General features: G+C 45.8%; 2 protein-coding genes across 3 annotated transcripts in view; one reads left to right on the top strand and one right to left on the bottom strand.

Annotated features, from left to right (window-relative positions):
* Cct3 (chaperonin containing TCP1 subunit 3) overlaps positions 1-16,768 on the bottom strand; it is a 39,484-nt gene extending 22,716 nt beyond the window's left edge. The window contains exons 1-7 of the mRNA XM_077699957.1: positions 16,646-16,768; positions 16,503-16,564; positions 15,466-15,516; positions 4,717-4,779; positions 3,103-3,199; positions 2,160-2,280; positions 1,986-2,066 (exon numbers count right to left, since the gene is read on the bottom strand). Coding sequence (XP_077556083.1) covers positions 1,986-2,066; positions 2,160-2,280; positions 3,103-3,199; positions 4,717-4,779; positions 15,466-15,516; positions 16,503-16,564; positions 16,646-16,682 — 512 coding nt within the window. The 5' untranslated portion in view covers positions 16,683-16,768. The remainder of the gene's footprint in view (positions 1-1,985; positions 2,067-2,159; positions 2,281-3,102; positions 3,200-4,716; positions 4,780-15,465; positions 15,517-16,502; positions 16,565-16,645) is intronic.
* Positions 7,069-17,967, top strand: part of LOC144170270 (multiple C2 and transmembrane domain-containing protein 1-like) — a 251,515-nt gene continuing 240,616 nt past the window's right edge. The window contains exon 1 of one of the 2 annotated variants that reach the window (XM_077699955.1): positions 7,069-7,297. In XM_077699955.1, coding sequence (XP_077556081.1) covers positions 7,246-7,297 — 52 coding nt within the window. In that variant the 5' untranslated portion in view covers positions 7,069-7,245. Of the gene's footprint in view, positions 7,298-17,021; positions 17,169-17,967 lie in introns of those variants that run through there. The other variant, XM_077699956.1, reaches the window with a different exon arrangement.

Raw genomic sequence — 17,967 nt, 5'->3', positions numbered from 1 at the left:
TTTCGGAGGCCGAGCGCCAAGCAACTCGCGGCGAGAAAGAAGGCAGGGCCAATCCAGCAACCCCCCCACCCCCCCCCCTCCCCCCGTGCACGGCGGCGAACAGAATCGGTTGGTCATGGTTCAGGTTCGGACAAAAGGAGCGTCTCCCCTCGCGAATCGCAGGCGGAGGGGAGGGGACGCCGGTACGGGGAACATCGCGCCCGGAAAGCCTGTGCCGGTATTTTCGTCCGCCACGGGTGGGTGGCGTAGTCTGGTGGCAAACTCTGAACTAATTCCAACATGGCGGGTGTGGGACCGCCACCTTAAACTAAGCGGAAAGTCAAACAACAAAAAATTTTCCACTTTCACCGAAACTTCAAAGCGATGCGGCGATGCAGGGACTTTGGCGACACTGCTACTGCTAGCATAGTAAAAGCTCTGGCCTCTTCTTCTTTGGTACCACTTGCTAAATAAGAGGTTCTTTCGAAGCACATTTAGACTAGTACAGTCGAGTCCCCTTATAAACGATACCATTTATAACAATATATCAGATATAATGAACAATGGCACCGTACACTTTTGTATGCGTTTTATGGTAAAATAAATCGCTTATTACAGTGCTCCAGTGCTACAATTTCGGACATAACGATTGAATCCGGTTGCAGTGTGCTTTAAAAATGCGAGCTGCCGCCGGATCTCTGCGCCGACCGCGCCGATGGCATGTGTTGCGATGCACCTCGCATCCTGTCCACCCCTCAGAAAATAAGTCGACTGCGCCGCTTACGAGGAAGCGAGGGGAGGGAACAGCTTTCCTTCCGAACCCCTCTTTCGGCGCTGCTCCTTTGACCTTGTCCCCACACCCGCTCGCACATTCGCTTGTTGTGTCATGTGCGTGCTGCTTTGAATTTGACTCGGTGCTTTTTCAATTGCCTCCGTTTTGCCTTCGAAATGTCTTTGGACAATGTTCTTGAAACGTCCGAATGCCTCAATGAACAGGTGATCGTTGCGCGGATATGTGCCGCATGATACAGTCCCTCAGGGTCTTCGTTTCCACCGAGGACCATTCGCTCAGCTAGGTGAAGTACTTGCGAATAAAATGTTTTGAGCTCTGTTTCATTTTTTTTTTTTGCAACCTGCTCATAACAATTATCAGCTACAACAATGAAATTTCCTGGGCACTTGGATATTGTTATAAGTGGACTAGACTGTACTTGGGAATTTTTATCGTATGAATTATCCCTCTGAAATAAGAAAACAACGCAGCACACATCTATTATGTAATCCCTTCTACTTTCACCATTCATAATGGTAAGTACATGCTGTCTCGAACAATGACCAGCCAAATGACGTTCACAACAGCAACATCATGCATGCAATGATGAAGTTCTAGAATCACTGGGGCCTAGTGCACATTGGTCATGGCAATTTTAACCGAACTCTTTTAATACAACAAAAGCTAATCCCCCTGTGTCGAGGATTTGGTTTGAATTTTACTGGTCATATGCTTACCAGAGTGCTCTCTCATATGGCGGTAGTAAATTTTACATCTATGAGTGGAGCAACTATTTCCATTATTCTGAGATTGTGTTGCGGGCACATAGAGGAAAAAAAATTAAGGCAGTTGCCAGTAGAGTTCGTGATATTGCAGCGAAGAACAATTATATAGCTGTGGAAAATCATCTTCACCAAATATCTTGGTGCACATGCTGCTCAATGAAGTGTTAGTACAGCAGCCACTGCGAACAGCAAAGGAGGTGTGGACAATGCCCCAACAATGCTATTCTACAAGGTGCATGAATGGTCTTGCAACAGGAAAGACCTTTGCAGCATTAGTATGAGCTTACTGCTGTCCGTGAAAAGGGGATGTTTGGCTCAGCTGCCTTTGCTCCTGTGACCCCACAATCGCACCAGTTTATTGAGCATGTTTGAAACTTCTTTCAGGACGAATTAAGACGTCAACATCTGAAAAAAAAAAAAAAAAAAAAAAAGTTCGGTGCACTGCATACCACTTGTTGATGAACTTGGTTCCTATGCAGCTCTTGACAATGTCCGTCATCTGCTCCACGTTGTTGACGTCAACCTGGGTGCTGAAAGCAGGAGCAGTGAATCAGCCGACCACCCTGTATAGCTGAAGAAAAAGCCAGGCCAGCAACCAACCTGGCTGCACTGGTTCTGCGTACCTGACTTTCTCCTTGAGGATGGTGATGATGTCCTCGAGAGCTTGGCGGTAGGCACTGATGATGACCGTCGGGTGCATGTTCTGCTCCAGGAAGGGCAGTGCAGCACTCAAAAGTTCACCAGCTGCAGGCAATCAGCACCGTGAACAATGTGAACTTGCTGGTCAGACCGTAAAGGCGCAACCAGACAGTCCAAAGACACTACCAAAGCTCGTTCCTTAATTTCAGATTGTGTATATAGAATTGATAAACAGCTCACAAAAAATGGTTTCGGAAACAAAACAAAAAAAGTTTTAGGAGAAAATGTTCCTTTTTTTAGCGGAAATGATGTTTGGAGAAATCCTACTTCAAAATTTTCATTTCATTTATTTCAAAGTGCCTCTTCTCACACAGAAAAAGTGAGGCAATGATACTAGCACAGTGACTTTCTGGCGTGAAAGATTGCTGTAATATGTCAAAAAAAAAAAAAAAAAAATACATGTGCGCAAACATAACGATAGACGACTAACCTTAGATAAACGTTTTGCGATGCATGCGCAATGCTATTTCAACTAACGCGGCATATACTGAACTACAGAAAAATTTATGAAACTGCGCTATATTTGTAAGTAATTATAAAAATAAACGTTATTACATGTTTTTAAAGAAAAAAATGACACTTTAAACACCACTGTGCATCACACGAAACTTGCCACGACTAGGCAGGGCCACATAGGGGCACGTTTGGCGCCATTTTTAAGTGACTTCTGGTGCGTATCTAAAGATGCCACTTTGTACGGACGTTCTCAAGCTCTATTTTGGAAGCCTCATACAAAGGCAAGAAATGATTTTGATGTATAAAATGACACACAAGAGCCAGCCCAAGTTTTGAGAAGACCTCCTACATTGAATGCCTTTCATTTTCAGTGAAACGAGATGCTCCTGCAGCAGCTGTCAAGGCCCTTACCAAGGATGATCACCGAAGTGGTGCCGTCCCCAACTTCTTCATCCTGGGTGCGGCTGATCTCAATCATGGACTTGGCAGCAGGATGCTGCACAGTGATCTGTGGAGAGAGAAAAAAATTCATTATCCACCACAGGGGTGAGACAGCTGAATCAGATTTGGGAGCACTTTTTGGAGCAGAAGAACAACATTTATTATGTCACCTTAGGAGCTTAAAAAAATCAATTTTTTGGCAACTCGGGGGGAAAAGTGCACTTTTTAATCGATTTTGAACATACCTAACACTGAAACAGCCTTTCAATAAAGTTTTTTTTTGACCAGATTATCACAAGGTATGAACTTCACTACCTTTTTACAACCCACTTTTAAATCTTAGCCTCTATGCATAGATAGAGTGGAGGTCCATTGAAAATATAGAATTGAAAACGGAATTGTAAGGCACTTTTATTATGTGAATGCCCAAATTATTTTTGTAATCCCAGACTCGGCTTTACGCACAAGTGTAGACTCGTCACGGCAAAAGTTGCGCAGAACGAGGTGACGTCGTCGTACCCCACCGGCCCTCCCATTTCAATACCCAAGGTGCATGTTCACTACGATCGTAATTTGAGTAATGTTCGTATTTTCAGCCACCTCCCTTTTGGCATTACATTTCACTTCAGATAGATATTACTAGCGTGCAATAATAGCCTGTCCTGCTATCGGACACTGCTTGAACATTTTCCGGCGATGTAGCCTGCGCCGCCACTTCTGCAGTGTCGATCGTCCCATTCCCGCCGCTCGCAAGCTCGCTGTCAAAGGCAGCAATAACTCAGCGTTTTATAACACCGCAATGAGTCCGAAATTTTACTTCAAGCGCGCACCGCGCTTTACAGTCAAGGCCGAAACACGGCGAATTCGCGGGCACCACGTTGTTTCGGATGAACTCCAGTCTTTCTATATATAGTTGCGCAACTCCCCGCAACAGATCACGACTAAACGTGAACCCAGCCACCCCAATAACCAAAACCACGGAAGAAGTCGGCGAAGAGCACTCTGCCTGAACCACGAGCAACTACTTTACCCGGCGGCCATGTTTTCCAATCTTCACCACCCCAGATGGCGGCGCCCAGTAATGTCGTTCAGGAGATACGGCGCTCTTAAAATTGCCGCTTTTTTCATCACCTTGCAGTAGTAGTTTGCTGCCTCAGTGCACATAAGTATTTTTTCTTCAAGACTTTGCAATGGCTTTGGATGGGATAACTTTAAAAACTCATGTGCAACCCGACATTGTGACTTTCGAAATAACTATCTCGGGTTTTTTATTGAATGATCAATCAATTAAACCTTTACAAACAGCATCACCTTGGGGGTGCTGGAAAACTATGCCATCAGTAAGCATTTTTCCCCATGAAACTGACTGGAGCATTAAAATTCTTGACTCTCAGACCGTTTTGGAGCAGTTTGGCGCATTTTTCCAAATTTTCAAGCTTTTGGAGCAGCCTGGCGCAGGAAAACAAATTTGTATCAAAACTGCGCAGTATGCGCAGCTGTCTCACCCATGCCACCAGCATACAGAACACCTTCCACAGCGGTGTGTTCCAGGACCCAAATAAATCCAGGCAATGTGCCACTTACCTCGCGCAGAATAGCGTTTCCATCATTGGTCATGATGATGCCTCCGATGGGATTCATCAGCATCTGCACAAGGACAATGTGATGATTATGATGACGACACTTTTTTTCAAATGAGAAAAGCTAGTACCCCAATCTGAGGTCGTGAACCCTTAGCAAGACCAATTCTGACTTCCCAAGCAGACATACAAAAGTAACTGCGACTTCCCCAGTCAGTTGATTCAGCACTGGTTAATCACCTTCGAAAGACCAGAAGATGTTTTTTTTACCTACATTATCTGCACTGGTGTGAGCAGTGCAGCATTTGTTTATTTCCTATGTTAGAAAAGAAACAGTACAGCTTTATGCCAAAACACAAACACCAGTCTGCCTTAAATAACAAGGTTTGGAAAACAGCCCTACTGCACATGCTGCTGAAGTCTAACCCCACTTAACAGTAATGCTGAGAGTCGAAACTGATTTTTCTTTAAACTTCGAATTTCTGCTGTCTCAGTTCCAAACACACAACAACAGTAGTAAATACAGAAAGCAAAGTGAAGTGCAAAAGAAATTGAACATTTTTTGTCCAAACTTCTCAGGGCCAAGCCTGAACGGAGAACCACCATGTTTCATTCTATAAACTCACAATTTTTGAGGGAAAAAAAAAAAGTAAAACACCAGGAGCCAAGCTAAATTATCTCAAGTTCTGCACACTGGAGTGGTAACACAAAATAGGTCCAGGATGCTTGTGCAGTGTGAATTATCCTCATGTAGAAAGCATGCTTGCAAGTGCAGCTGTGTTTGGGGAACTGTAGCGATGAAGTGTTGGCCTGCGAAGACTGAGAATTTCTGGTCGTGGCGGCAAAAAAAGTGTGATGGAGTGACCAAACAACTGAGGCCTGCCAAAGTACAGGTCCCAGAACTTGCATGATACAGTTTGCATTGTTTAGTTGAATTGCTCAACAATCTCCTATATCACAATTACCAAACAATCATTTCAACACACTCGTGTTATCTTATATTGGTTGTTAGCTGTGGTTGTTATATTGGTTGTTACGTAGTCAAAGTCATTAATATGCATTAGAGCAACATTAGAGTAACAAAGTAAAATGTTTGGCCGACAGAACAGCTTTTTTGTCAATGCCATCCCCTCATACCCATAGGTTGGTGCACTCACTCGTGAGAACACTCATTTGTACTCATACTCACGAGTGAATTCGATGAGCGAGTACAGACCCAGGAAAAAAAAATGAGTACGATGGCGAGTGAGTACAGATATGAGTACATGTACTCACGAGTGCAGTACTCAAGAGTACTACTTGTGAGTACATGCATCTGTGAATAGTAGTCATGAGTACTATACTCGCGAGTACAAACTTGTGAGTTTGATTCCGTACTCCAGTCACGACGTGCGTGCATGAGTCTCATGCATTTTTAAAGGAAGGTAAAAGGAGGTGTCAAGGGAAAAAACTGCGGCTCTCTCCCTTCCCTCTTCCGCTGTGTCGCCGCTCTCGGGAACCGTTTGTCACAGGGTTGCCGTAGTGAAGCCCGAGCAAACATGGGCGATTTTCCTGCACTTTATCCATATAAATTATCCGAAGGGAGGGGCGTGAGAGGCTGCTTCAAGTACAACGCTCGCTGAAGCCACTCTTTCTGAGTCTTCATAATCTGAAACCAGTACCTTTCGTCTGTTTCAGTTAGACAAAATGTTGAAAAGAGAACCGGGAGAACCAGCTGGTACGGGCTGGAAGTATTCTCTGGCTCTGGCTTAGTCGAGTCCATAGAACTAGTGCAGTGCGTGAATGTAAGTGGTTGATTGCAAGAGCAAATTATTAGTACAGATTGAGTACGAGTGAGTAAAGATGAGTATGAGTGGGTATGGAGTGAGTACGAGAACGAGTGAGTACAGATTGAGTAATAGACTGAGTAATGTTAGCTAAATGTAATTGAATTTGTAACGGGCTTACACAATAATAACAAACTGGCTCATACTATGCCCTAGTGTACTCATGAGTACAGACTGAGCACAAGCGAGTACAATTACAAATGAGTACGTGATGCGGGAGTACGAGTGATTTTGAGTTCAGACGAGCCTTTTGAGTCTGAGTGGGTGAGTACAGAGTGAAGGAAAAAAATTTGATTGAGTTCTCTCTATTTTGCAAAACTATGCTCACACCAGATTTTTGTACAACAGCAGGCTACAAAATATTAGTTAGATGTAATTGAATGTGTAATGGGCTTCCACAATAATAACAAACTGGCTATACCATGCCCTAGTGTCACATGGCCTCAAAAACGGAAACACCAAACAGCGAAGGCGATCGCGGCGCCACAAGTGTCCGTGGCGAGAAAAGTTCCATTTCAGAGGCAGGCTCACTGGGCTCACTACGTCTCCTGCGCGCGCTGCGTGTCGTAAGGCGCGAGCGTTCATCGTGCTCACGTACGTACGCGGAGTTCTCGCGTGAAAGCGCGCGTATTTGGAAAACTGTGTTCGCAAGGTCTCCTCGGGCGATCATCGAAAGTGATGTCAGCGTGATCGACGCAGCTACCGCGATGATCTGTTGCCGCCGACAACGACGCCACCGGCGGGACTGGGACGGGAGCTGTGAGTAAAGCAAGCGCGTACTTTGCGAGCCCAAAACGCAGCAGAAAACACGTTCATTCCGCCACCGATCAACTTCCATGCATGCGGTGAGAGGCATCGAGAACGAGAAGCTTTTAGGAGCAAGAAGCTGTGCGCTTGGTGCAGACGGGAAATTTTCGCCTTCTGATGGCCGGGCATCGGCCGCAGTCGCAGCAGAAGCGACGGCGACGAAAGCGTTCCCGATTTAGCGACGCCGTGTCGTCTGCTGCTCGAGGGGAAGCTTCATCGCGATAGCGTCCCACAACTCTCTACGCGCGCTCGCATTTCGGAATCAATCGAGGCACGCGCGGCCGCGCAGCTCTCACGCACATCCAATCGTACTCGCTGCCGGCCGAAGCCACGCCATAACCAAACGACGACTGGTCAAAAATGTACTTAAATGGATTATATTGGCGCTGAAGATTTAATCTTTTAATGCCGCAAGCACTAGCGTGATACAAACGCGCGGTGTGGAGGGCCAGCGAAACAACAAACACGCTTTCGCACTTCGAACAGTCCGCATCTTAGACTTCCGCACCTGCTAATGGAGTGTACCAAACGGCAGCTGTCGCAGGTGCACTGATGTTTCAAGGCATAACCATTTCGGGACGGCTTCGCGCAAACTTGCGAATACATCCTGCCTACGGCGCCGTACGGGCTAGCGAGATGCAAGCGAAGAAACAATGTGCGTTTCAACTGTCGCGGCGGACTGATGTGTTCTGGCCGTGCAGCTCTCTTTCGCTGGGCGAACGCGACCCGTCCCCAGCTTTGTGCCGAGAAACAGACGCACATGTCGCGCTAAGCAAAGCTGCGAACAAAAGTAGCGCAAGGCGTCGCCGACCAGCCCGAACCACGGCCGATCAGCTCGAATCGTGCCGGAACAGCTGCGCACTGCCGAGAGACACAATTCTACGGTCGGCTGCGAAGTCCTCCTGGAAAGGCGGCGTGGCCTTGGACTGCTGCTGCTAGCTTTCGCGGGATTTGCATCTCGCAATCGCAGAAGGCATAAGCAGCCGCCGGCGCGCGCGAGAATACCGTCTGCGCGATTGAGCGCATGCGCAAATCGTCGACTCGCACGCGGCTGTGTCGGACCGCCAATTTTCGGTCTGGGCATTGGCGGTGCTAAATGCACCGCCACATGACTGCAGCACAGAAAAAGAAGTAGACTTCCAACCCACCCCCAAGAAAGCAGCAACGGAGGTGCGACATTGGCGTGCCGGGCCCTATTTTTAGATAGGTTGGCAGACACCAACCGAGACCTCACAAAGTGTCAAAACTGTAAAATTTTGACGCGAACTGCGGTAACGAGAACGGGATGGGATAGGACAGAAAAAGTCGTGACGGAGACGGGCATTGCCCGAGTAGGACGCGCCCAGAAACAGGTCATTCACCATCCACGGGAAATGTGGAAGGCAGGTGCTCCCTAGATGTTGCTATTTACATGTTGGCGACACAGGTCTCTTTCGCGTCTTCTTTTTAAAGGGACCCTGCAACACTTGCCATCGACTACTAGTACTGTATTTTGGGATAAAGTCTATTGTCCCAGAAATCTCCTCCCGCAAGAATTATGAAAATCCGTTCACAATTAACGAAACTACGAGCGATGAGAAATCGCGCATAATCGTTCCCTCTCAACTCGAGCGCGGACAAGGCGACGAAAGCTGCGCCCTCTCCCGGAGAGGGGGGCGGCTCGCGGCGTTCTCTTCGGCGGCCTTCGATATATCACATGCCGGGTAGTTTTCTCCTTTTCTCCGCAACGCGGAGGGGCCTATTTCCGGTCTAGTGCCACAAAAAAGCAGGCATGGGTGCCTGCTCGCAAGTGCGCGCTCGGGCTCGTAGGGCGTTTTTGAAGCAATAAACGTTTGTAGTAGAGTGGTCCCGTTGAAAGGGAAGTATTGAGCTCATCACTCAAACTCCGCGCGCACTCAAAACACAAAATAAACGGCAAAACTGTACCTACAGATTCAGGCATAGAAGAGGTTCGTACACAGCGATGACGACGACGGAAATGGGAGAATCTAGCCGCGAAGTTGACCAGTGACAGCCGATCGGGCAGCCATGGCCTATGTGACGTCCCTTAGGCCATGCATAATGAGGAGCACTGAAGAGAGAGCGGTTTGTTTTTCCGCGTCTTTCACATTGATTTGCGCGCTCACCGCTTCACGTGCACGTGTAATATTTGGCTCAGGTATTCCTGGCAGTGTAATCTAAACGTCGCGCAGGTTTACTTGTACTGCTCAAAGAGTGTTGCAGGGTCCCTTTAAAGTCCTAACTCCCTAAGAACCGTACTCCGTTAAAAAAAAAAAAAAAGGGGGGGGGGGTGCGGGGGGGTGGCGCATCTACTCGCCTTGTTGCAAATGTCGTCGAAAGGCGATTGTTTTCTACTGCCCTTGCCACGAGCCATTCTCAGCTCTGGCCCCCTCCCGCTCTCCCCTCCACCCCTCTCCCTCCAATGATGAAAGCAATGGAGCTTTGCTCAATTCAATTTTCCCGCGTCCGCATTGCTTATGCAACAATTGGCTGTTGGGACTTTTAGTTTGTTTTGTTATAGTTTATTACCTCGCCTCCAATAGTTTTTTTTTTTCGTTTGCTACCAAAAAACCAATCCAAAATTTATTTTTAATCAAAAGAACACTGGTACTCTTGGTTGTGTACTTGCATTTTGTCTCAAAAATGCCTCAGATTTCCTTTCCACTGAATAATGCGCACATGTATGAGTCATTGCAGTTGTTCAATGTAGTTTGAAATGGTCTTGCTTGTGTATACTTTGCGTTAAAGCATTCTTAGACTCCATTTTATTTATTTTTTCTCAATAAAGAAAGTTTAGTTTCTCTCCAAGTAATTTTTGGATTGATGTTTGTTTGTTTTAGGTAGCCCGAAAGAAGACTCGCTTTTGAAAGCGTTTCACGTTATAACAAGGAGCATGCATGAATGCACAATACATTCCAACCTTCCAGCACTGCTGGCATGGCTCATACATGCCAACATTATCTGGTGAGAGAAGACCTTATGCATGTTGGAGACAAAGATAAGTTCATAACCAAGAATACCAGCGCCCTTTTAATAAAAAATACACGTTGGATTGGTTTCACGTAAACATTAAAAAAAAAATAAGTGCCACCAAAAAGGGTCAAGGTAAAAACAACAAAAAAGATGATAAAAAAGGATGACCAGCAAAGCTGGTATGAAATGATGGCAACTACGGCATCTACAATTGCTCCACAGGCAACATACTGATACTGCTCAGCGCCACCGGGACAAACGCACCGAGTGAAGCCGAAGCTTTTTGAGTGGTAGTTAGGTTGCCGCACTGAGAGCACGCTGTGAAAAGTGCACATTTTCCGATAGCATGCGCCCTTACACGTTCTAAGTGATTCGATGGGTTATTTTTCTCTGCTGACAGTGTACATGCACAAACACAGAAAACCTTTTGGGGTAGCCGTATAAAACTTCGCGGCAACAAAGTTAAAAAGAAAAAAAAAGAAAAAAAAAAAAAAGGAAAATACTCTGCATCAGACTGTAGGTTTGAACAGTGCCCATAACTACATTCTAATGCTTCGAACTGCAACACGGGTTGGCATTTAGCTAAATAAGAAAAATAAAGAATGAGAGAAAAAAAGCATGGCAGCTTGCTGCAACGCCTGCATGATCCAAGCAGCTGTTGTGGCCCAGGCTATGCAAGTTGCAGTTTGGGTAGTTTGGCACTTTGGGTAGCCATGTTCATCCCTTCTCAGGATGCATTTCTACTCACCCGCATTTGTTTTGTCCATGGACGCCTTTAATTAAGTAAGCACTCCTTATCACGTGAAAGCACAAAAGCATGAGTATCCAATTGCCAAACAAACATGCCGGTATTGCGGGTGCCACCACAGCGCCCTGGATCTATGGTGACCGCTGCGTCGCTGGGCGAGGCAGCGCCGCGAGTCCAAAGCTCAGTATGTGCTGAAATCATGTGTCCTCGCTGTAGCGGTAGGCCTTGCATTGTGTCCAAGCAACATCAAACTCATTGTAGTAAAGCTGCAGGTACATGCCGATGCCATTACAGCCCAAAGTGTAATGTTAGGCCTAACGTCTGGCTGAGCATTTGCATCGCTGGGCAAACGGGACATTTAGCGGAAATGTACTCTGCTGCTCGCCTAATCGCTACCTTTGTAATTAATGTGACTCATGTAGACCTTAGGCCTTAGTACTAGTCTCCAATGCAATCACTGAGTCCACCTTTAGTCACCTAGAGTCATCGAACCATAGTGGCACTGGGGATGTAGGGGGATGTGCACATTCCAGGGTCCCTGGGCTCGATCGCAATCGAGAGCCATATTTACCCACATTATCCTTTGTAACATAATATGGAACAGCACTAAAAACATTCGTCAGTTTGTCAACTGCACATTAGCATTCAAGTGCTACAGTCAAAAGGAACTCGAGGGCCCACCATAATCGCCCCGCGATGTTTCTTGGCGATGGATTGAATCGGCAGCTGCGATCGCACAAACAAGATTCTGTAACGTCGTCAGAGGCCTCGTCAGAAAGTAGCTGGGGAGTCAGCACTGCTTCCTGTGTTTTCCTTAACACCTCAATTACAGTAGACTCGCGACAATTCACTCGAAGGGACCCCAGGATCTTTTTTGAATTATCAGAAGTACAATATTTATGCAATACTTAACTGGTACCCACCCTTTGAAAGAAAAAAAAAAAAAAACCATGAATGGGTGACCGTTTTGCCTTTGCGTGAGAGTTCAAACTAAAGTTTTCGGTGCCAAAGGCAGCCAGTTCATTGCGAGAGTTTTCTGCACTGGTCAAGAACTTACGGATCCCAGCAATAAGCTGAACGGATATCAAATGTGCAGCTAGAAGTGACAAATGCAGCAGATATTTCCGACAAGGACAAGCAAAAAGTATTAATTACCTGAATTTACACAATGGAGCAGTTTAAATTAAGCGACCTGAAAATACAGTAGAATCTCGATAAACGGAACTGCCGCTTAAACGGAACAGTTGCCTGGAATTTGGTTGGTTGTGTATTCAGATAACGTAAAAAAACTCTCGGTAATCGGAACTAAAATTTCCACATCACCGTGTAAACGGAACCAGAAATGGAACTTCTTGTGAAATCCACTGGCATGAGAATCGGCTTTTTACGGTTCCGGCTGTTTCGTTCTTGTGTTTTTTTTCTTCTTCCTCCATGCTTTTTTAGCCTTGTTGGCCTCGTAAGCCTCGTCTCGTAAGTGGTTAGCCGTGTTAGCGCAACGAATGCAACATCACAGTTCTTGTTCCAGTCGTTCGGTCTCGATTCTAGACGCCGAGGCTACAGGGCTCACCTCCTGTCGCCTCGTTCGTGCCATGGTTGTGCTATTCGTCCTTCATTACCACGTTGCCGTCTTCTAAATTCAGTGGCTCGTCAGCACTAGCGAAGTTGAGGCCTCTAGCCTCCGTGAAGATGCAGTTGCAAGGACTCAAACAAAAATAATTGATGCATTTTGCAGTGCACAGCGACTCATTGTTGCCAAATCAACTGTGTGAATGCTGTGCCTATGCTTCTTGTAGTTTTCTTGCTTTCTGAAAACTATCAGCTACAGTCACTTTCTAGTGGTTAGAGTTCTATGAAATGCCCTTAGAAGTGTGTACGCACATAAATTTGCACCTTAGAACATCTCTCTCAGTAAACGGAACTCCTGTTAAACGGAACTAATTTTTCCGGTCCCTTGAAGTTCCGTTTATCGAGAGTCTACTGTACATCTTTTACAAGCCAACCAAAATTTTGGAATTTGTCTGAAAAACCGAAATTTGAATCATGCGAGTTTATTTGAATATTCACGAGTCTACTGTATTTGTTTTCGATTGGTACCATTGTTATTGGGGCGAATCAGTCTTTTTAAGAACCAAACTTGCATTTTGTCTTCATGGTCTCATTAAATACACGTAGTGAGATTGCCAGGCATAGCTGTTTTCCTGGACCGTATTTCTTCAATAGAAACTCCGGTCTATTCATATACCACCCATAGTGAAGGCGAAACGAATTCAAAACACCAGCCATTTGTACCACTGTAAGCAATGAGTAATTTTTTAGTTCCTGGCATATTAAAATTCATACCGGCCGTGATTGCATGTATCATCAAGGTTGTACTAGCAGGACATTCTATTTCATCTTTGCTTCTCCTGGAAGGTGCTCTTTTATTCCTTTGCGTTTAGAGGTGTGTTTTTGCAAGTGGCATGAAGCAGTTACTATATAAAAACAAGCTTCTGGAGTAGTACGAAACAAGGCGTGGCTCTCGGCACAGCGGCATAGGGCACAGCAGTTCGTCTATATAGTGTAAATCAGAACTCGTCTGATGTGCTGTTACAAAGAAGTGATACAAAGCCTGCCTTCTGAGTGAAAATAGGTTTCAAACAGCTTCCCAATGTTGTCAGATTCAGCCCTCAAACCAAGTTATCACCAGCAGTGCTGGCACTGCTGCCACTGATTATATAGATACATAATCTTTCTCAAATTACATCGAGATACATGGATAATTTACAAACAACTGTGCCTTGGGTATTTCTAGGGGGGGGGGGGGAGAGAGAGAGAGAGAGAGAGAGAACGCATCAGGGCGACAGTACGTTTGGCCTGACGTGTAAAAGCTGCCAATAGTGTGCACATACTATACCCTGCTGGGGTAGAAAAGATTGATAGGATAGAACAGAGTAGCAGCATTAATAAAAAGTAAAAAGTATGTCCTGTTCTTAAAGGCACCATGAAGTAGTGTTGCCACCTGCCCAGTTTTCGACTGGCCCGACCAGTTTTTTTAGACAGCCGGCCGGTTGGCAGTCTGTACTTAAAACCGGCCCTAATTGGCCATTTTTTTGGCCATCGTGCTGCAACTATTATCTTTTGTGCGTATTATAGGCGTTATTTCAACAACCACAACAATAAATGTGTGTTGACAAACCACGCAAGGGAACGCGCGAAGAGAAAATACGCGGCAGAGTGTGCTCCACGATATGGAGAAGGGGAGGAACAACACAACGAAATGCCACTGCAGTGATTCAGATGCAATGAATAGCTTTTAACGAAGAAATATGCACGGCTACTTTTCAGTGCAGCACATTCAGAGCAACAACTGAGACCTGTCAGTTTTTGTCCGAACATCATGTTGATTTCTCTCAGGAAAACCCCTACAACAAATGGCGACACATGTCCAAATAACATAACAGGGCTTTTTTTAGCGCAAATTCAACATTCTACCCCCCCCCCCCCCCCCCTCGGGGGACGGTGGCAACGGTACCACGAAGACAAAATACAACCTTGTTTAATGTGAAAGAACTAGCCTTTAGTAATTCACTCAACTGCTGCATTCTGACACCAAAATATGCATTCAGCAAGAAAAAGATCATACTAGAGGAACTTCCACATTTAACTCCAGGTTAGCATTCAAGTGGTACCACCAAACACAATGAGTGGCACCACGACAATCGCACAGTCACATTATTTGACAGTGGGTTTGGTCAGTGGCTGCAATAGCACATGAGACCTGTGCTCATGTGTCTGGCCAGCCCGCTTTTTCTGAGAACTGCTGTCCAAGCGTCCCTGCTGCCTTGCCTCTACAATTGGGTCCCACACCTAATAAATAGGCTTACCATTGGCCTAATGTTTTCATTTGTGTCTACCGAGATGCAATACCTATAATAAATGTCTAAAGTTGGCATTAAAACGAGCATGATTGCTATTGGGACTAAGTGGCAGTCTTTTTAATCAATAGAACTTGTATTGTGTCTTTACCGTCTCTTTACGTGGTTCTCTTCCAAAAGCAAAGTATCAGACATCTTCATTTCTATTTAAGGATGAAAAAAAAAGCTTCGAGTGCACAAAAAAAAAAAAAAAGTGTTCTAGACCCAAAAACCAGGTGTGACCGTAGTCTATGCTGACAGATAAGTTTGACAACCTTATGTTATTTAGCAATCATAAGCAACTGAAACTTGATGTAAACATGTGCTGATTGCAGCTTTATGCTGCAAAAACAGACACATTAACTTGGCATAACCAAAATCTACTTGCACCAAGAAAAAAAAAAGAGACAATAAAAGATACAAGAACAGCACAGCTTTGTCAAGCCCTGAAAATATTTCCAAAGATTTAATTGGGTGAAAAAAAAAAAAAAACGAATAAAACATACCTTAAGCATCGCTCTAGGTCCCAGACAGGTCCGGATCACATCAGCGACAGCCTAAAAAAAAAAAAAAAAAGTTGCATCTTGTATCAACTAAAATGTTGCGCCTCGTATGAACTAAAAAAATAAAAGCTCCACGAGCAAGCTGTGACAATTCAGACACATCAAACTTTCCTCGGGTCCTGTCGGACCCTCCAGTGGAAACCGCGAATTTGTCCAAGATGTATCATCATGAATGCCACAGCTACCCGAAGATACGCGCACCACCCGCGCATCATCCAGCGATAGGATTCGAACTCGCCACCAGCCGGGAACGACAGCGCGGGCGTTTAGCCCACTAGGCTACAGGGGAGCCACAGAAACTTTCATCTAAGTGGTTATAGTCACTGAACCACGCTGGCTAAACGCCGCGCCAGTACACCGGCACCAGTTTATATATACACATTTTTTTTTTTTTCCCCCGATTTTTTTGGGGGGGCCGAAGTGTTATTCGCGCTGCGATTTTCTCACTAGCGGCCGGTATTGAAGCTCGGTGTGTGTACAGCGCAACCATTTTTTTTTTCTTTTCCCCTGTACTGTACATGACAGTTCCGTAGAGCCATTTGAAATTACCGCCCTCGGCTTCAAGCCGCATGCACCAAGAAGCCCCCTTTTTTTTTTCCCTTTTATGGAGTTCGCTGTTTCACGAAAGGTCCGAGGGCAATGATCAGGTCTTTCGGCCGTTATTCGAGGACACGGTTCAAGCTTTCGGACAGCAGTTTAGTCCCCGCAAATCACCTTAATACGTTACACTGACACAAAATCGCTCGACAACACCCTTTCTTTGTGGCTGACTCGCCCAGCCGCTAGTAAGCCTACCGATACCCACACACGAGTGCGGCGCCGAGCAATAACCACACTTACACGATCCTCCCCAAGTAACGGGTCACATATCGATAACTGTTTATGCAAAAATTGATCTGCCAACACGAAATTAGTACTTTCTAGAGGCGAGTTAGTGTAATATACAAATGATTCCGGCTTGTCACGCCGGAGTTGCCTACCTTTGCTGCCCGAACATTCTCGATCTGGACTTTTCTGCCCGACTCGCGTTTCGTGTTCTGACCTGAAAACAGAAAAGATGTAAGCTGTGAACCTCCGGAATCATGCGAGGTGAGGTTTCAACAGAAAATAACAGTGTTCTTACTCAGAACGAGGATCGGTACTTGTCCAGGGCCCATCATTTTGGCGACACGCGTGTTGCCGAAGGAAGCACGAATGAATGTGTGAGTGGGCGAACCACTAGAGAACAAGGCTTGCAACCGGTCTCCTGCATGGACAAACAACCGCGAATTTGTGTAGTACGAGCGCCACCTGTAGTCTAAAATATTGACCATACAGAACGTTCGTTTGCGATTGTGGCGGCCTCTGTTGTCGTATATAGAAAGTGTGCGCCGGCGTTGTTTGGCGCCGTCTACTGGAGTTAAACGCAGCTTCCTAACGCAGCGCTAGAGCCCTCTGTCGTTGAAACTTGAAAGTATTCATTATGCGGCGCTCCGCGCGGAGTTCTTGCAGTTGTGCGGGATGTTTTCATTGGGCATGGTGGGCCGTCTGAAAGACCAGCGTAGAGCGCCGAGTTTCGGCCCATGACCTCGGTGTTTTGACCCCGGGATCCTTGTTTGCGGCTTCTCCTTGGTCTAGCACAGACTGCTGTTCCCGGATGGAAGTTGGTGAGTTTGTCCAACGGTTTCGATTTTGTTCCGCGTAGCCCTTCACGGTTCTTGACAGCGCATGCATCAAGCTTCGCTCACGCAGTGCGGTCCTCGCTACGTTCCGTGCTATGCTCCTTACTTTGGCGTGTATACATCGACACAGCCGTCAAGTTACCCATTAACAACGCTGAGGATACTTGCATTTGCTGTTTATTTATTGGAAGGAGGAACGGTAAAATGTCCCCCTTTATTTCTTTTCTTTTCGGGGCGCGAAACTATCTCAAGGGAGGAGTCTGCAGTTCTCCCGTATCTAGCGTAAAAAAATGAGGGTATAGTTTGTATAAACTTTATTGCGCATATACGCACGTACGCACGTGCAGCATCTCTACGTCTACGTCAGTGTACGTACGTCTCTCATTACTTAAATACACACACAACACTTTCGATGTGTAGTCGTAAGAGTGCATAGATTCGGCCGACCTGCTGTTACTATTCTGTTTTTTCTCTTTCTTTCCTTTTTTAACCTGTGTGACGAGGCCACGAAGCTCCCTCGGCCTACGCCTGAGTTGGAGTGTAGGTGCGGGTCGTTTTATGCCAGTGGTCGTTAGCACGCCGTAATTAACGCGCCAGCTATAAAATGGTCCGCGCACTCTCGCATATACAATAAAAACTTGCATAAGACTTGCGTATGATATTACTAATTATAACAAAGCTAATGAGCGCAGGGGGAAGTAAGCAGAAAAAGCAGACAGTAAATAAGAATAAAGCGGCATCTACTTGGTTTTCACAAACAGACTGTGCACGATAAAGTGTATAC

Source organism: Haemaphysalis longicornis, unplaced genomic scaffold (assembly GCF_048455015.1).
Source record: "Haemaphysalis longicornis isolate Haplotype H1 unplaced genomic scaffold, Haemaphysalis longicornis Haplotype H1 scaffold_2, whole genome shotgun sequence".
NCBI lineage: Eukaryota > Metazoa > Arthropoda > Arachnida > Ixodida > Ixodidae > Haemaphysalis > Haemaphysalis longicornis.
The sequence above is the reverse complement of the archived record's forward strand: the minus strand, read 5'-3'. Positions and strand labels throughout refer to the sequence as shown.